The sequence below is a fragment of the Electrophorus electricus genome, chromosome 1, assembly GCF_013358815.1.
Source record: "Electrophorus electricus isolate fEleEle1 chromosome 1, fEleEle1.pri, whole genome shotgun sequence".
Lineage (NCBI taxonomy): Eukaryota > Metazoa > Chordata > Actinopteri > Gymnotiformes > Gymnotidae > Electrophorus > Electrophorus electricus.
The window spans coordinates 25861061-25881562 of record NC_049535.1 but is presented as its reverse complement, the minus strand read 5'-3'; the positions used below and the strand labels follow the sequence as shown (position 1 = coordinate 25881562).

Genomic DNA, 20502 nt, shown 5'->3' with positions numbered 1-20502 from the left:
AAAAACAATTTAAAAATAAAGGTGAGAACCAGTAAGCATGTAGTACCCATTTAAATATTTATGCAGCATTCTTGCAATAAATGCTTGTAAAGTAATTAAAATACCTGATGGTTATGTCCACTGCCCCTTTGCCTTTGTTGGTCTCATTTGTTGGCAAATCTCAGCCAGGCAGCAAAAGCCTCTGGTCCATTTTCATTCCATGACCTAGTAAGATACAGTGTCTTATAGCCACTTAATATTTATAGCATTTAACCAATATTCTCTTGATTGAATGTCTTACTTCTTTCTGCTACTGGTTTTACTCAAAGAATCAATGGTCTAAAATATACATTTTAATGCAACAACAAAAATCTTGTTGCATACATTTGTTGTTTAGCTTAGTACCTTCACTTGAAGTTCAGTCCCTTTCCTCAGTCTCTCTATCAGGATGAGTGGTCTGCTTAGATCCACTCTCTAAAATAAATGGTAAATGTTCTAAATATACTTAAATTAATCTCATATTGGCTATAATAAACCCAAATTAATATTAAGGGTCTGATTATACAAGATGCAAAAGGACTCATACCGTCACAAGTGAAATGAGTGCCTTTACTCGAACAGAAAATAAGCAAAACAAGTTAGACATAATATACACTATATTGCCAAAAGCATTTGGTCGTCTGCCTTTGCACACATGAATTTGAGTGGCATCCCAATCTTAATCCAGAGGGTTTAATCCTTTCCTGCTATAAACAGCTTCAACTCTTCTGGGAAGGCTTTCCACAAGGTTTAGGAGTGTGTTTATGGGAATTTTTGACCATTCTTCCAGAAGCACATTTGTGAAGTCAGACACTGATTTTGGATGAGAAGGCCTGGCTCACAGTCTCCGCTCCAATTAATCCCAAAAAGGTGCTCTATCGGGATGAGGTCAGAACTGTGTGCAGGCCAGTCAAGTTCTTCCACACCAAACTCACTCATCCATGTTTTTATGGACCTTGTTTTGTGCACTGGTGTGCAGTCAAGTTGGAACAGGAAAGGGCCATCCCCAAATTGTTCCCAAAAAGTTGGGAGCATGAACTTGTCCAAAATCTCATTACATTGAAGAATTAAACGTTCCTTTCACTGGAACTAAGGGGCCCAAGTCCAACTCCTGAAAGACAACCCCACACCATAATCCCCCCTCCACCAAACTTTACACTTGGCACAATGCAGTCAGACAAGTACTGTTCTCCTGGCAACCGCCAAACCCAAACTCGCCCATCAGGTTGCCAGATGGAGAAGGACAATTCGCCAGAGAGAACACATCTCCACTGCTCTAGAGTCCAGTTGCAGCATGTATTACACCACTGCATCTGACGCTTTGCATTACGCTTGGTGATGTAAGGCTTGGATGCAGCTGCTCGGCCATGGAAACCCATTCCATGAAGCTCTCTGCACACTGTTCTTGAGCTAATCTGAAGGCCACATGAAGTTTGGAGGTCTGTAGTGACCGACTCTGCAGAAAGTTGGTGACCTCCATGTGCCTCAGCATCCACTGACCCTGCTCTGTCATTTTACGTGGCCTACCATTTTACCTGGTGTACCACTTCATGGCCGAGTCACTCTCGTTTCCAATCGCTTCCACCTTGTTATAATACCACTAAAAGTTGACTGTGGAATATTTAGTAGAGAGGACATTTCATGGCTGGACTTGTCAAACAGGTAACACCCTATCACGGAATTCACTGAGCTCCTGTGAGCAACCCATTCTTTCAAAAATGTGTGTAGAAGCGGTCTGTACGCTTAGGAGCTTGGTTTTATACACCTGTGGCCATGGAAGTGATTGGAACGCCTGTATTCAATTAATGATGGGTCAGTGGATACTTTTGGCAATATAGTTTAAAGGTTGTAAAATTGGGATACGCAAAATCCTGAACTCATTGTATTCGCTATCCATGTTTCTTCCGTTCAATTAATATTTTGATGTAATAGAAGAACAGCTAGGTTTTCATATTTCCTGATTTCACCATCACAGAGCACGGGACAGGTTTTAGTTATTCCAGTCTATGATTGGATATTTTTTTATTCGAATAGAAGAGTATGATTTGCTGGTATGACATAAGGGGTGTGTCTAAACGAGAAGAGGCGTTAAGAGTGGAGAAATGTCCGGTTTCCAAAACGCCAAATTCGAAGCTTAAACCTCTAATTGAGACCAAGTTCTAAGTAATTAAAACAGGTATGTGATTTTGATCAATTTACCTTTTGATTTTTCACTTTTATAAATTCAATAAAGCAAGCGGTATGGATTAAGTAGCCTGATAGGGTAGTAGTCTTTGGCTTTATAACGTTTGACATTGCATGGAACAGTCGATAAAGTTAAGATATTTGAAATGTTAATTTGAAACGATAGGTTAAATTGGATAGTTTATACTAGCTAGGTTAGCTACCTCTTTCGAGGTTTCTAGCGTACCACATTGACTGCACCGTAGTTAGCTGTTTTGAACGTTAGCACTTTTAATATTGCTTGTATGGCGGTGAACTCCGTTCATACGGACATACCCGCAAGGATATCTTGCATTTTAACAGGGGGCGAGGACTTGTTTTTTTTGTTGTTGTTTTTTTATCAACCCCAAACAGCAAACTTATCTTTTGCTCAATGACTTCTGCAGTTCACTTGGAGTAAAGAAAACGTATCGATATGTAAAGGCGAAAAAAACGCAGTGTTGCCCGCAGGCCTACATCTGAACTGTAGTTTGGGGCTGCAGTTAATATTCAAGCTTTTTGCAACTGGTTAGCTAGATGACGCAAGGAGACACAAAGTATGAAGCTCAGCACTCGAACTTTATATGTAGGTGTTGTAGTTCCCGCAATCCAAATTCCTTTTTTTCCCCGAATTCTTCTTTCCTTTAAGCCAAATTCCCGTGTAGCCCATGTTGGGCTATGAACGTGCTGATAAACATTTTAGGAAAGTAGTATACACGTTTTTTTTTTGTTTTTTTTTTTGTTTTTTTTTTTAAAGACTGGATCTGTAATGGCTTTCCAAAAAATACCGATAACGTAATATATCGAAGAATATTCTGGTCAGTGTATCTCTTAGGAATTTGCCATGGTCTCTGAGGGGGATCCAACAGAGCTGGTGAAGGTGCTTCATCTGTTGGTGATCGCATTCTCTTGGGGGATGCAGGTGTGGGTGTCCTTCATCGCAGGTAACATGCTGTATTTCTCTGTGGGACTTTCCATAGCAGTGTCTCACACAAAAGGCCATTTGGAATAATACTATGACTGCTCCCACTCTCCACACTCTTCAGGCTTTGTGCTGGTGTCCCAAGTAACTTTGCACACGTTTGGCCTGGTGCAGAGTAAGCTCTTTCCTGTGTATTTTTACTGTCTGCTGGGGAGTAACACAGTCAGTCTGGCTATATATGCAGTGTACCATCCCAGGGAGCTGCTGGACTGGCATGAGACAGTGCAGGTGAGCTCAAATTTGATGCTTGCTGTAAAGTGCATGTGTGCAAGATGCTGAATGTGGCTCGATCTGCTTTGCAGGATTTCATATAAAGTGGTATATTGGGTTACTTTAATTATGTAAAGGATCTTGTAATCAAGGTAACGTGCCACTGTTCATCAGTATAAAGATTAACAGTAACATACGTCATTCATTATTGACTTTTTTTTTTACATTTGCATAACAGCATGTCTGTTTCAATTGTACTGAAGCAAAACTTTTTAAAATGCCATCTCGAACGAACCCACCTCCCTTGCACCCACCCACTATTCCACATGCTCACACATACACGGTCACATACGGCTGTGCACTTCCTCCGCAGATGGCCCTGTACTTCACAGCCGTTATCATGGCGGGCTTAAACGCACAGTGGTTTGGGCCGGCCGTCACCGAGAACATGCTGGTGATGAGGCAGATCGAGAAGGAGCATGGCCTGGGTGAGGAGGTCGGCTTTGCCACAAACAGGGAGCGCTACACCAGCCTCCGTGAGCAGGACCCCAAATACAAGACCCACAGGAGCAGCTTCTACCGTTACCATGGCCTGTCAAATCTGAGCAACCTCGTTGGTTTCTCCTGCACCACCATCAACCTTATCTACCTGGCCCTCCATCTGGCCTCCATATGAGAACAGGAAAACACAAATGACTCCTGAATGTTCTGGGACAGCCGTGTGAAACTCAGGTTCTGGGGACCACAGCCCCAAACGTTTAGTGTTTATCTTGCTCTAATACTCCTGATTCTTAATCTAAATTGGGTTGAATTTGAGGTGGTAATGTAAGAAAATATAAAACCCAGAGCTCTGCTCTCCAGGACTGGTGTTTCACACCATTGTAGGAAATGTTTTATTTTTTTCTGTTCTCATTTTCTTGCATTCAGTAATGTGTCCTTTGGAAAATGGAAATTACCATTATGGCTGTACACTGTGTTGGGGCTGCAGAGTTGCATCAGTGCAATCAAAGATGAAAGGTGAAACACAATCAGAAATGATCCAGCAGCCTAAATAGTAGCTAAACTAATAAGTGTACGCATCATAATGCTTAGATTGATCAACATTATTATTTTGGCCCAATTCTGTTCTTGTACATGTTTTTGAATGGTAGATCTCTTCAGATAACATGGTTAAGATGAAGCAAAGATTCAGAAGTTCATGTTCATGTTATATTGGCTCTCTGAAACAGTGACTTAAGTGCCTGTAATTCCCAGGAAGCCTTACTGCAGATTATTTAGCATTAACGTGAAAATTTATGGTTAATGTGGTGTTCATTAATCATTGCAGTAATGGCCTTTGCAGTACTGATATTTTGGCAGAAGTGATGCAAATGACATTTCTAACATTGTTTGCAGGGGGGCTATGAACATTCTGATCATTCTCAGCATTACAGATTCAGTTTTTTGAGGGTTGGTTGAAGCATGGAGTTTACATGATGGAAGAAATATAAATAATTTTATGAAAATAATGCAGGCCTCTCTCTGCAGGTTAACCACTGTTCTTTTAATATATTGCAGCCTCTATTGCAGATGCAATATCTAGCAGTGTAATTGCAACATGGTATTTTTCTATACATCAAGCCCTAATTACTTCAATAAAGCCTAGTTTAATATGCATGCTGCAAATGTAAAATTTTAGTTTGTCTAAGACTAGTCACAAAATCAAGGAACAGCTATGAAATTGGTCAGTAGTCACAAGTTAATTGTTTTGAGAAAACAGCATGTTAACTATTTTATAACAAACACTTTGTAACTGTTATTTTTAAACTAACTTTTCTTATAATGGAAAAACGTCATTCATAGAAAAATTATATATATTGTAAGTACATCCTTACAATAGATTTTTTTTTATGAATACAAAATATTAAATGGCTGGTGATGTTAAATTGTGCCTTGTGGTGTTTCAAGACATCAGAGCAGTGTTTTTTGTTTTTTTAAATGCAGTTGTTAGCTTATGCATATGTATATATTTTACTATGTTAAGGTGGCCATGGCTTTAGAGTAGTATAATACTGGCTGTGGGGTGTAAAAAAGCTAAATTATTTTTATCATCACAGTTACGTGATGTGCTGTGTACCCTGGTAGGTGATGCATGTAAAATAAATAAATAATTAAAAGCCCTGTAAAAGCAAACATGAACTTGGACCTCACAATGCACTTGTCATCAGTAAGCACAGTTTCAAAAGCTAAAAGCACTTGAAGGCAAATAGGTATTGCAGATATTTTCACACAGTTTCATGACACATCCCCATGGTGATTAATCTATATTCAGTAATCATAAACTTCATGAACTGAGTATGAATGGAAAACTAAATTCAAAGTTCTATATCTGTGGTACAATATCCTTTAATGAGATTTCCAGTACTAGCCTGTGATTGATGTTTACACAGAGCAAGGCAAGCTTGGGAGCCAAGTCCTAATGAACTGCCACTTGCCCTGGCAAGTATACACAACCACCTGTGTCAGCCCTCATATCAGGTTTGATGTCACAAAGGCTGATGGATGTCATCAGCTGAACAAATAGAGAGCTCTAGACTGTGATATTAAACGTACATTAATGTACATCATGTACATCATTACATTAAATTGAATATAAATTTAGAACAAAAGAATAGTGACCTTGACACCTGGCTTCTCACGTGGTTTGTAATAGGGGATAGAGATATGTTGGTGCTTTCATAGAACAAAGACTCAATCTTTTTAAAACTAAAAAAATCTTGTGCTTTGTATACATTATTTTGTATATAAACAAAAAGAATTCTGTATTTGTATGAACAACACTGGGACCACTTTAACTATATGGACAAGTAATGAAGATACCTGTGCACCTTTTTTGACCTTCAGTTCATTTCAAAGCAGAAGATTAATTGATTCTATGCAGAATGTGTCAATGAACCAATGAGATCACTTGTCACAACCATGGTAGGAGTAATTGTACTGTAGCCAGTTCTATAGCCAGACTGAAAATCACTCAAAAAAGGTTTTAGCAATTCAAAACTGCTTTATCTGCAAGTTTACCTGAAATTCAACAATCTTAGACAAGATTGAAAGGTTGGGTACTGGATGATAGTTATTTAACTTTGAAGAATCTGCCTTTAAATAAGGAGAAAAAAGCTGCTTTCCAAATTTTCTGTATGGAATTAGACAGAAGACTCAAGTTGAAAATATGAGTAATAGGTCCAACAACAATATCTGCAGACATCTTTAGAAGATACGGGTCCAGATTGTCAGGGCCTGCAGACTTTTTGTGATAAATATCTTTCAGAGCCTTATAGACAGATTTGAGCAACTGTAACAGGTTTAAAATCAAACAAATCCAGGTTTTCATCAGTTGATGGAGTCGCATAACATTGGACAGAAGTATTTACATTTAGGCTGTCTAGTACAGACCCAGTACAAATAAAACGCTTATTAAACTCCCTGATCAGGGCAGCATTATCTTCTATTCGTCTGAGCCATCTACAGTATGCTCTGGGAGACTTAAGGCAACATGTGTACCTAATAAATATTTGTTTGGAAATTTTTAAAGGATTATTTAAATTCTCTGTGACTAACTTAAGTCTGAATTGATTTTTCTAATCATTGATGTACATTTGTTCCTCCTCTAAACATAGTCTAATCAGCAGAGGAATCTGAAGATCTAGCTTGGGCCCAAGATTTATTTCTTGAATGATTGAATTGTCAGAGACTGTTTGAAAACCAGGGATTATTTCTTCCACAGATTCTATACTTCTTAATGGGAACATGTTTATTTGAAATAGACAAAAAAAAATTGAGTGAAAATATTTTTGATTCAATATTCAGATGGTGATTCAATGTCTGGAATCAAAATAACTGTTAAGATCACTGGAAAATAGGACCTGCTAATAATATCAGGTTGCGTGTGGTGGTGAGACCTTATACAAAAATAGATAGGCAGAAGACATAATTGCATAAGAGAATACAGTGTGTGTGTGTTGGGGGGTTGCTTTCTAAATCTAGCAGTTAACTGCTAGATTTAGAAAGCAGCCCCACCACTAGTGGAGATGCAGGTAGAGGCTATATCAACAGGTGGAGAAGGAGAGAGTCTGTTGTGCTCTCATCTCCACCCCAGATGAACGGCGAGACAAACCCTACGTGGGGAAGATAGCACAGAGAGTGGGGTGCGGGGTTTGGCTAAAGGAACACACGAAAAAGAAAAAAAAACAACTACACATGAATGGTGAAGGATTGTCATAATCATTGGATCAAATGTTCTTGGTCACTTAATTCCACAACCTTTAGAAGAATAACCGAAATCAGAGAACCCAGAAGAGTTATTGCAGTAAAACTCATTCTTTTTGGCACTGTCGTTGGTATTAGCATGTTTCTTTTGAAAAAGCCAAATAGAGAATTGGACCCTCCAGGAAAGCTCTGAGCAAGCAGAGTTTAATAGAAGTGCAAGTATAAGGCTCTTGGACAGGATGTTATCCTAATAATCATCGAAGCATTTTGACTAGCTCTTTCATTGTGTTTCAGTTTATTCGCAAGCTGAGCTTCATTAGTGGTGGTGATACCCAAACAACAAACAATCGCTTATTAAATTTCTTCTAAGATATACGCTTAACCGTTTACCTGGCATAGTAACGGGGAAATAAGTAAAGAAGGAGGGGGGGATTTACAATTTGACTGAAACCTTATGCCCTGTGAATTTGCGTCTATATCGTTGCGGTCTTAGTCTACCTTGGTAGTGGGGCCAAGTTGTGATTCGATACACGGAATTGGCAGCTCAGTGTGTCGGAGTAGTTACTCTTCAGATCCGGGAGCTAGTTCGCGCCGCACAAATCAGCCCCCCCCCCCCCAAAAAAAGGAAGCATCGGTCGCTCAAACGCAAGCACAAAAACGGATTTTGTCTTTGGATTTCTTAGGCTGAGGTAGGTTTCCTGAAAACTTTGTTTGTTTGTACTTTTTATGTTCTGCTTCTCTGTCGCAGGCGGATAATAAATCACCACAGCCCTGCTTGAGTACGGTTTACTAGATGTGCGTGCAAACTCTATATTGCCAAATTGCGTTTTTGACAAAATATGCATGCAGTTTAGCTGCAAAAGGTAGGCCTTGTACAGGTGACCTTTAAGTTAGCCGGCCACCTGAGCATGTTGTACATACAGGTGAGGAGTGCGTTCCTGTTCAGCTTCCGCATGGCGCCCTTGCATTAGTTCACTATCAAAACAAAACCATCTAAAAGCAGACACTACTACAGAGTGTGTTCGTCTGGTAATTACTATTGAGCGGCTAATTTTTAAAAAGCAACACGGCTTGTTCACTGGGTTGGCCACTTTAAAACCCCTAAAATGAAGGCGGAGGACGAGGATATGACGCTACAGCACACAGTTAACGGAGCTGATGAATTTGATGTAGACATCTGTAATACAAATTGGTGTTTATATATTTATATATATATGCGCTCGTCCTGCGCCCTGATGCGTTTATCAGATGTGAATCACGTCTACGCTGCTCAGCTACAAGATGGATATTGCATGTGCTTGCTAGCAGGAACAAGGTACCATTACGGAATAGGCCAAGAGGAATTCATAAACATCTCAGGTTAAAAAAAAGAAGGAAAAAAAAAAGCCAGTTTTTTCAGAGGTAATTTAGGCCGTTCTTAAATCAGTTTGGTTTAGGCTACTGCGACACTGATGTGCAGGTACCTTTGTCTTAATTTCACCAAAGCCTGTTAACAGTGAGCATGTCCAGTAAAGATGTGCTGTGTTCCTGATTCACTTTCTTTGCAGATGAAAATGAACAAATTGGTTACTGGGCCAGTTTTTCCCAAAGGAAAGCCACCCTCTGATTAGTCACAAACTTAGGGTCTTGTTGGAAAATGGGTTTGTCCTTACCCCCTCTCCATAGCCAGAAGGTATTGTACTTGCCAGAGATGGTCATCACCAATCTACAACATGAGGCCTTCTACACGTGGCCACTTAGGAGTCTAGTTTCCTAAGTGGTATAAAACAGTAAAACAGTTTCTGGTCCTTTTGAATAGTGTATATTCTTTATGGTTTTAATATAGTTAGAAATCTGCCACAAGTTCAACTCATGACAGGGACATTAAACCAGAGGTAATGTAGTGTTTTTATTACTGTTGTTGTTGTTGTTGTTGATTAGTCATGATAATGAAACTCTTACTGTGGTCATCTGGGGTTGTGCATGCAGGGATTTGCTGCTGGTTTATGCTTTCAAGCCCCAGAGGCCATGGATGCAGGCTGTCCACACTCATGTCATTAAGTTTCTTTGGAGGCTTAAGGTGAAATCTGCTAAGAAAGTAGCACATTCTCTAACTACAAGATCTGTGTTCAACATAAAGTTTAACAAAAAGTCAAACAAGACAAGTACATGGATTTAGAAAAAAAAATTAATATAATTATCTGCATGACATATTGGCAGAAGATATATTATTTGTTGATAAAGACAATTTAGAATTTATCGTTTCAGTATTGTAATTTTGAATTTCTGTCATCTGTTTCATTGAGGCCTGTGCAATTTGGCAATTTAAAATGCCTAAAGGTAAAATTATTGGTTATTACTACCGGTGTCATCCACAAAAAGGTTGCTAATTCAGTCACCGTGTCGGCTATCATATCAGCCCAAGAAATTCAACATCTGTACATCACTAGTAACTATATAATATTATAATTTATAAAGCATTAGTTTGATGTTAAATGGTGTTTTTGATAGTTTGTATGCATGACATCAGAAAGGAGCTTCTCTTTAGTCTGTGTTTCAAAACTTCTTTTGTGCTGTTCTCGTACTTAAACTTTGGCAGCACCTTCTGCACTGTAAACCACATGTGAATTTCATGGTTGTTGCTCAGCACTAAGTCTTAACTGTAAAAACTGTTCGTCAGAACCCATCTATGTCCAAAAAAACTAGTTGAAAACATTATTGAAGTTGTATTGACAAAGTTGCCTCGGTGAGTTGGTGACATTTCATGTATTCTGCTTCATCTTTTGAAACCACTCACAGGTACACTCCAGTGTTAAAGGCATGTTCCAGACACCAGACCCCTTCTACACACACACACACACACACACACACACACACACAGAGACACAAACCTGTTTCCAGAAGCATGCATTCATGGTTAGAATTTAAACAAGAGCTCGCCTTCCCCTCAGTGCAGTGGTCACTGTGGGCGCTTGTGTTCGCTCTTTGGTGTGCAGTAATATGTGCACCTCTGGAGAGGAGTCGTGCTCTGAGCAATCAGCTGATCCTCTAATGGGTCTGTGCGTTTCGTTCATGGGCCTGTCGCCATGGTGACATTCCTCGCCAGAGGCTAGAGGAGTGCTGTATGGCTCTGACTGGTTGGGAATTGGGAGGGAGGATGGGAGGATTTCAGGTTGCTACTTTGAGCTTCGTGGTTAGTTGGGTCTTTAGATTTTTCTGGGGATGACAGACTCAGGAGGCTATCCTCAGAGGGTAACCAGCTATCTACCTTTAGATGACAACAAGTTGCTTGTCTTGTACAGTTAATGTACTTAATATGCTGTGAATGGAATCTAGTTGCCTGGTTTATGGTAGTTGATCATTTCTATTGGGATATGTGATTTTATGATTTGAAATATAATTCAGGGTAGTTTTGGTTTACTAAAATGTACTTGGATATTTAAATGTGAGATACAAATGCAATTTAGTAGATCATGGAAATGTTGTCAGTTTCCTAACATCTCCTTTCCTCCAGATGGCATCGGTGAGCGACTCGCGCTTTCTGCAGCAGCCCACTCAGAAGGATGCAGCGGACCAAAACTTTGATTACATGTTCAAACTCCTCATCATCGGTAACAGCAGTGTGGGCAAAACCAGTTTCCTGTTCCGCTATGCCGACGACTCTTTCACCCCAGCCTTCGTCAGCACTGTCGGCATCGATTTCAAGGTCAAAACGGTCTTTCGGAACAACAAGCGCATCAAGCTACAGATCTGGGTACGAATGACTTTGGGTACTACTGACCTTTTCTTGACTCACTCAGATTCATTAGAGCTGGTGTAAAGTTTCACTTGAGTCAAGTTTCAGAACTAAAAAAAGCAAAGTCCACTAAAATAAATCATTTGTACAGTCTCTGCTAGTAGCTGCAGAATTTATACTGAATCACCTGTGGTGTTTTCCAGCTTTTCTGACCAGGGCCAGTTTCCTGAACATGGGTTAAGTCTATGGTGTAACTAAATTGCATTGCTAATGTCGAATAATCATTGGAAAATCTTTAAATCTAGGTTTATGCTGGGTCTGGGAAACTAATTTTAAAAAGACTGAGATTAAAAAAAGTTGTTGGGAGACCTTTTTCCAAGATACGGTTGCACTGTAATGTCAAAATAGATAGGCATTTTGCAAAGCTCTTTGCTGCTGGTGAGAAAATAAAAGTTGATTTATTTGGCTTCCTGGACACAGATTAAGCCTACTTCTGGTTGAACGGCACCCATTAATGGTGGTGTTCCGTTTACAGGCCTTTTTAGATAGAGGTTAAGGTTGAAGGCTCCACAAGTGTAATCAGTATAGACAGTTCACCTTAAGAGTATTTTAAAAGTAATTTGTTCAGATAATTACAAAATATCTTATTATTTTGGTAATGCATTACAAGCAATTAAAAATGCATATGTGCACTATAGTGTACCATTTTCTGACTGCCTGTAATCTCAGTCTACATCTCAAACTAAGACAATGAAGGTGTTTTATTTACTGTGAGTTCTCACCTGTTTGCTGAAATCACTAGAAACCTCGATTTTTCAGGGATTTTCTGGGATTTTTCAAACTATTCCAAACAACATATCAATGAACATAGACTGAGAAGGGACTGAGAATCTGGTGCTATTTGGAGGATGTCTCTAGAATTGGTTTCTACTGGTAGTATAACCAACATTTTGAAAAGTAGGTTCCCCCTTCCCCCACCATCACATATTTGATGCGAATCTAGTAAAGGAAACATGTGAAACCTGACCTTTTGTTACTCTGCTTTGGAGTACAATTTCTGCTCTGGACTCATATATCCAGTCAGCAAAACTGCATTAGTTCTGAACATTATCCCTTGCTGTCATAATTCAGAATGTTACAATTTGCAGCACCAGTTCAGTGTGCAATGCAGCAGACTTGCAGTGTGAGCAAGGTATGGGAGTGCCCTCAGTTACTGGGTTCCCTCTGACAGTCCAGACATCTAAGCTGCCAGCAATTCCCTCGGTTCAGCCACCTAGGTGAAGGTTGTTACAGTGCACCACTCGGCCTTTCCTCTCTTCTATTCTGTTGACCTCCACTGCATTGCTAATGCACAGCATTTCGCAGGCACATATAAATCTTCATACCTGTCAGAGGCACCACAGGCATGGCTCGAAGATTAGACAGGGCACTGTGTGTTTGCGTAGAGGCAGACAAACTGATTTGTGCTTGTGTAGCTTGGGGGTGGGTGGGGTGTTGAGCTGCAAAAGAAGTGAGGACTCACTGGGGCTTGGGTCTCTTTAATGCGCTCTGTGGCATCTGTCCAAAGCCGAAATGTCCATTGTTTGCCACATGCCAGTTCCTCAAGAGGGCAAGAAGTGCTTCCTGGCATGGCCACAACCCTACTTTCTGGAAGGGCCATGCCCCTGCTTGTTTCCTCCCACTTCCAATAAGTTTAGCTGGTGAGGGTCATTAGTGATGTAGCTAATAATTAGTTATCTGACCTTTTATTTTGCTTTTAGTTTGCCAGAAGAATTTCCTAGATGTTTCAATTTAAAACATCTCATAATTATACCTTTTCAGCCATCGACATTGTCACGTTCTATTTGCTTTCCAGATAGTATACAGAGTAATTGTGTGCATGAAGTATTTCTTAAACAGACTGCTTTATTGTTGTATTTCAGATAATTTCACTGAAAAATCCCACTCTCAGCCTTGAGTCTATTATATAGACATTGTCTGTGTGTTGTTCCTTTGTCTGCAAGTGTCAGCAAAACAAGACTGCTCTGAGACCTTTTTTTATTTATTTAATTTTTTTTTTATAGCTATTAAGGATACAATATAGGTGTAGGTTTATGCATAAGCATAACAGTGCATGCTACAGAAGGGTACAGCTCTGTGGAAGAGTGTCTTCTGCACACTGACATGCCTCCGTGCCTGGAGCAGACCTTCCATACCTCTTTACACTTCAAAGCTTTGCATCAGCAAAAACAGGATATGACACATTTGAAAAAGCCCTGATGACATTCACAATATTGACCTCTCTGTCATGATGCTTCTTTACTGCCAACATCCTTTTCTATTCATTTGTCCCTCCTTTTTTGTCTTAGCTGTTCTCTGGTAAGCTAATAAAAAAGCACTCTGAGGAAACATCTGCACCTCCAAATACTGGAACTTCAATAACAAATAACATTCTACACACAGTTTATTTAAACATTGCTGATGCAACTTGTAGAACTTTTAATTTTAAATTTGTTTAAATTTATTTTAGTCAAATGTCATGACTAATGTTATTTTTATATATATGTCACAACATTTATTTCTGTCCAGAGTTGCATCAATTTTTCCCCCCCAAGATCTTGTATTGATGATGGGAGATTTGGACCACTGTGCAAAGTCTTCTCCAGCATATCCCAAAGATTCTGAATGGGGTTCAGGTCTGGACTCTGGTGGCCAATCCATGTGTGAAAATGATGTCTCATGCTCCCTGAACCACTCTTTGACAATTTGAGCCCAATGAATCCTGGTATTGTCATCTTGGAATCTACCCGTGCCATCAAGGAAGAAAAAATTCAATGATGGAATAACCTGGTTGTTCAATATATTCGGGCAGCTGACCTCATTCTTTGGGCACATAACGTTGCTGAACCTAGACCTGACCAACTGCAACAACCCCAGATCATAGCACTGCCCCCACAGGCTTGTATGGTAGGCACTAGGCATGATGGGTGCATCACTTCAGCCGCCTCTCTTCTTACCCTGATGCACCCATCACTCTGGAACGGTAAATCTGGACACATCAGACTGCATGACCTTCTTCCATGGCACCAGAGTCCAATCTTTATGCTCCCTAGCAAATTGAAGCTGTTTTTGCCGGTTAGCCTCACTGACAAGTGGTTTTCTTAAGGCTACATGGCTGTTTAGTCCCAATCCCTTGAGTTCCCTTGGCATTGTGCATGTGGAAATGCTCTAACTTTCACTATCAAACGTATCCGTGAGTTCTACTGTTGTTTTTCTACGATTTGATTTCACCACACGTTTAAGTGATCGCCGATCACGATCATTCAAGATTTTTTTGCCAACCACATTCCTTCCTCGAAGATGCGTTGGACAGTTCTTAATCTCCTTAGATGTTTTCTCTGCTTGATGCATGCAAATAATTTGACCCTTCTGAAAAATATTAACATCTTTTCCATGAAAACAGGGTGTGTCTTTTGACATGGTTGTTTAACAAATGAGAAGCTAATCACTGCATCAGTTAGCGTTAAATAACTTGTTGCCAGCTGAAACATAATCACCCATGCAGTAATTATCCAATGGGAGGCTCTTACCTAATTGCTTAGTTAAATCCGGGTGGCGACACTTTTTTTTTTTTTTTTTTTTTTTTTTTTTTGCCAGGATGTGTGTATGTATGTATAATTTATTTATTTTTATATAGATAAATATATATATATATAAAATCATCATTATAGATAGATAGAGATTTTATATAATATATAATCTCTATCTATCTATAATGATCATTATATATATAAAATCTCTATCTATAATGATTTTTTAATATATATATATATATATATATATATACATATATATACATATATATATATATATATATATATATGTATATATATATATATATATATACATATATATATATATATATATATATATATATGTATATATATATATATATATATATATATATATATATATATATATATATAATGAGAGAGGGAGGTGTGTGTATGTATAGATAGATAGATAGATGGATATATATATGTAAAAAGAGAGAGGTGTGTGTGTATATATATATATATATATATATATATATATATATATATATATATATATATATATATATATATATATATATATATATATATATATTATACACACACACCTCTCATTTTTTATATATATATATATATATATATATATATATATATATATATATATATATATATATATATAAAATGAGAGAGAGGTGTGTGTGTGTGTGTATAGATAGATAAAAAATAATTAGATATAGATAGATATAGATATATAGATATATATGTATGTGTATTATATAGATATAGAGATATATATAGATATAGATAGATAAAATGAGAGAGAGAGGTGTGTGTGTGTATAGATAGATAGATAGATAAAAATAATTTGATATATATAGATAGATAGATAGATATATAAATAAAATGAGAGGTGTGTGTATAGATAGATAGATAGATATATATATAAAATGAGAGAGGTGTGTGTGTGTGTGTAGATAGATAGATAGATAGATAGATAGAGCTATATACCTATATTTATATATATCTATATATGAGAGAGAGAGAGAGAGAGAGAGAGAGAGAGAGAGAGAAAATGGTTTTATTTATTTTTCCCCCCTTCTAACACTGCACATGGCTCAGGAAGCATGCACTGTATTAAATCATCTATATTCATTAAAACTAAGAATTAGTGTGTTAACCACGCCGGAGAGAGAGAGAGATGCACACAAACACATTTAATGGAACATATCTAACCTGAGACTCTGTAATTACCCAGGTAACCTCTCCTCTCCCTCTCTGATGTCAGGATTCTTATGCAAATGAGGGAGCCAAACCAGATTTCCATTCGACAGTGGGATAGTTGCCTTGCCAACCTAACCCCTTTACCTGTTTGATTAATTGAACTCTTCCATTTTGTAAAAGCTTTTGGCACAGCTGGCTTGGATTTCAACTTTGACTGGTGGCTTCCTGAAACAGAATTTCAGTAATTCTTAGACAAAGAGGACATTGAGATGTTTTCACACCAGTGGTTTGCATATGTAATAACTATACTTAGAAATAAATACAAATACTTATTTCCAAGTTGCTCTTTCCTGTTTTTGTTCTGTATTCATAAAGTCAGTTAAGTGATTATTACTGTTTTTCTGTGGTTCAGTCTCCTATTTCAATTATGCTAGATGGCAAGTGTAACTTGCATTTTTGCCAGTGTAATCTGGAAACTCAGAAATGGCTGCCCTCTGCAGGTTAGGAATTGCAATCACCCTACTGTACAACTTCCATTTCACGGGGACAAGCATTTCTTGTTGTCAACTGCATATTTGGAACACTGAATTAACCTCAGTAAACACAGTAAGTCTTCTTGATGGTGACTGAGACTCATCACAAGTCTGTTGTCTCCTCTCGTTGGGAGTTACAGATCTGTCACATTGCACCAGGCCATTTATGCAATATTTGATGTTGGTGTTGTGTTGGTTTTTATTAGGACACGGCAGGACAAGAGCGCTACCGTACCATCACTACAGCCTATTACAGAGGAGCCATGGGCTTCCTGCTCATGTACGACATCACGAACCACGACTCCTTTAATGCGGTGCAAGACTGGTGAGTGGAAAGAAAGGAAAGGGAAACTGATACAGGTATAGCCCTATGTTTACAAAATATTGCTTCTTAAAAGTGTGTGTGTGTGTGTGTGTGTGTGTGTGTGTGTGTGTGGCCTTCAGGGCTACCCAAATTAAGACATACTCATGGGACAATGCACAGGTAATCCTTGTGGGAAACAAGTGCGACATGGAGGACGACAGACTCATTCCAACCGAAGACAGCCAGAGACTTGCTGAGGAACTAGGTGAGGACAAACACCCACACATCATAGCAGATACAAAATAGAAAGCACCCATCTTTGCGCAAAGGATAATGTATGCACTACACACAGTCTGTACTACTATGAAATGTACTACTATGTTGCCAAGGATTCCAGTTTTTCGAAGCCAGCGCCAAAGACAACATCAATGTGAAGCAGGTGTTTGAGCGCTTGGTGGATGTTATCTGTGAGAAGATGAATCAAGCCATGGAGGGAGATGATGGTGCACTCACCAACCACAAAGACCCCAACCTACAGGAGTCTCCCATGGGACAGACCAGCTGTGCCTGCTAAGAGACCACCCCATTCTTACCTATGCTCCACCTTCTACACTGCACCCTTACCCCCAATACCCATCTCTGCACACTGGATAAGGCAGCTTGGAGCCTGGAGCTAAACTCTGCAGACGCAGACAGATGTTTGGTTTGGGATACAGTTTTAGGCCTTCTTTAGTTTCAAGAGAATTGTGAGCTCACTATACACAAGAGGAGTCCGTGTTTCACGAAATTACTGTTTCCACAAAACTAATACACTGTAACTGCTTTCATTTGTTAAAACAAGTTATGACATGGGAGTAGTCTACACAGCAGTCAGTATGCATTTTTGATGAATATGTTCACCAAGTGAATCTCCCCCATGGATTCACTTGGTGAAAATGACAAATGAGGACACAGCAAATGGAAGGCAAGAGATTCTTAATTTCCTTTCAACTCGAACTGCAGGAGGTACCCCCCGCAACTCATGAACAAATTCAAACCACAAAACATCTACACCAGGCCAAGATATGCAGCAGCTGGTAGAGGTTAGAGATAAGCATCTGCATAGTCACTCCCATGCATTCCCCCAAGCCATCCTTCCTCAGCCACCCATCTCCCGGCCAGCTCCCCCACTCCCAGGTGAATATGCACCAGCTGTGGAGAACAGTGGTTTAGCAGTCTTCAGCTGTCATTGCCACTGTGCTGACCAGTGTACTGTGACTGTCTGTGTTTAGCCTTAGACACTGCAAATGCTTTGGTGTTCAGGTACACATGCTAGTGCTAGAGAGTGTAAATGGTTTAACTGTACACAATGTAAGTCAATAGGAAGTAACAGAAAAATGATTAGATTTTTCACATCAAATAATTTACTTGATAAACATAATTTGATGTGGAACAAAATATTTTCCTAATTGGAATGGTTTAAGTATTTATGCTCAAATGCACAAGTTTTCCTAATGGTATAACTCATAATAGGCTATGGTTACATAACCGTTAAGTCACTGTTCTGAACCCATTACTCTGACACTGTAACTTTTCTTGCTGTTCAACATTTCTAATCAAGCTCACTGCTGTATTTAATTCTATTCACAGTGTACTTGTCTTGTTGATTAATTATAAAAACCAAGTTCAGTATAACAAACACTTTGGTATGCTCTAACATGACCAGAGGTCTGACCCTGTTTTGAGTGGGCATGTTCTGTTTAGACCAACAGTGCAGTTGCCCTGTAGTGTCTAAGAGAGGTCTGTATGCTAGAAGCTACTTGCTAAAGGTTACATGTGAAAATTGGGGTGGGAGGGGATAAGACAAGGTCATGTGTCAACCTCTTTGTTCTTGTAAATCTCGGAGGGCCTCCCTTTCCTCTTCCTTCCAATTTTCCACATTTCTTACCACTGTTCTTTGACCTGTGTACAGCACAATAGCACAGAGGCACATGTTTCAAACTTTCATTAATGTGCAAAGCTGTAGTGTTCCTGGTTTGTGGGTTTTGCATTCAGACACCTGAATGCTCTCTGAAATATGCATCCTGCAGTGTAAATTGACCCAGCCTGTAGACATCTTTACATTTGTATTGAACTCTTTTGGCTAGAGCAAGCTTATCAGTTCAGAAAGAGGTACAGATACAGCTATAGCCTGTAGCAAAACAGATCTGTGTTGTATAGTGCTCCCTGATTGTGAGGACACTTGTATGGCCTAAATTAAACCCCCATTTCACCCTGGTCAGAGTGATTAGACAGAAGCTAGAGAACACACGCAGTTCAGCCTCCACCCCTTTCCTTTTTGTCTGTGATATACAGTGCCAACTGTCTGCTTGGTTCATTTGGCCTTTGGCTGGATGTGTCTGAATATCCCATGTACACTGTGTCAAATAAAGCCCCTTCTGGTGCCCATACAAGATGTAAGAAACGTGATCCACTTTTTTAACACTAGTCATTTGGTCTTGTACCTTACCAGTTTGCACACTTTCTTTTCTCTTCATGTAGTAACATTCTTAGTACTGCTTAAATATAGTTGCATACATAAAGAAGCAGCATGTATTTTATGCAGTGACTGTGTTTGCTCATGTAATCTGTAAGCACGGGTTGTCCGTGTAGTATTGAAGGCTGTGTTGAAGATTCTTTGTCTTAATTGTGGTCTCCTAGTACGACACAACACGTGTTCTTGAAGCATTGCAATAACTGCTAGGAGTGTGCTGACGAGGAAACTACTGCATGAGAGCACCTTTCTGACTCATACTCAAAGTTTTAAACAAGACTGTTGTATTTCTGGCCTGGAATATTTTAAAGAAATATAGAATTAAATGTATGCACTGTTTACAAAATAAAGACTTTGTTGAGATTTGGGGGTTTGGTTGTTGCAGTACTTTCACAGTGCAATAAAATGGGAGTAAGGAGAAGATGCACTCAACATGCTTAGCTGGGCTTTCCCCCTCATCTCTGGTGAGGAACACGGGTGCAGAGTTCCTCCGATACCATCTGATTTATGACTGTACACCACATATCTGCCATGCGACAGTTTTATCTAACTACCCAGAAAAGTGCACGACAGGGGCTTCCTGCAACATGTTCTCCTGGTAGCCACCGGTAACCCGCAGGTCCTGAAAAAAAAAAAGAGAGAGAGCCTTACAGAACTCGAGTGTACAAGACGTGAAATAATGCATATCTGTTCATAGGCCTGTATGTGCCAGTCTTCTAGACAGATGTAGTGTACAGGTCTGCTAAATTAGAACTGTAGTACATCATGTGAACTGGTCCTCATCTCAAATTCCGTTCAACAGTTAAGAAAATACATCAAGTGGAGGCACACGGTTCAGATCCTTTTTTAAACAAGATCGAAAAGTTCGCCTGCTATTGCCTTCTATACTACGTAACCACTGAGCTCGGACATGGGCCGGCTTCTCAGCATTTTCACGTTTCCGTGTGAAGTAACGGTGATATCTAAACAGAACAATAAAAGATTTTGGTAGTACTGGGGCGGTTGCGTTGGGATGTGCTAGCAAACATTA

General features: G+C 39.2%; 2 protein-coding genes across 4 annotated transcripts; both read left to right on the top strand.

Annotated features, from left to right (window-relative positions):
- Positions 1–2093: 2093 nt before the first annotated feature.
- tmem205 (transmembrane protein 205) lies at positions 2094–5568 on the top strand. 2 transcript variants are annotated; one of them, XM_027006527.2, is made up of 4 exons: positions 2094–2194; positions 3056–3164; positions 3267–3430; positions 3786–5568. In XM_027006527.2, exons 2-4 carry the CDS (start codon positions 3065–3067, stop codon positions 4086–4088), a joined length of 567 nt encoding a protein of 188 aa, XP_026862328.2. In that variant the 5' UTR covers positions 2094–2194; positions 3056–3064; the 3' UTR covers positions 4089–5568. The 2 variants fall into 2 exon arrangements, with proteins under 2 accessions (XP_026862328.2, XP_026862327.2); XM_027006526.2 differs by having other exon boundaries at positions 3044–3164.
- A 2704-nt stretch (positions 5569–8272) lies between these two features.
- Positions 8273–19815, top strand: rab3db (RAB3D, member RAS oncogene family, b). Of its 2 annotated transcripts, none has more exons than XM_027006638.2 (5): positions 8273–8343; positions 11148–11387; positions 16863–16981; positions 17101–17225; positions 17350–19815. In XM_027006638.2, exons 2-5 carry the CDS (start codon positions 11148–11150, stop codon positions 17532–17534), a joined length of 669 nt encoding a protein of 222 aa, XP_026862439.2. In that variant the 5' UTR covers positions 8273–8343; the 3' UTR covers positions 17535–19815. The 2 variants fall into 2 exon arrangements, with proteins under 2 accessions (XP_026862439.2, XP_035389298.1); XM_035533405.1 differs by lacking the exon at positions 8273–8343 and adding an exon at positions 10816–10885.
- Positions 19816–20502: the final 687 nt, after the last annotated feature.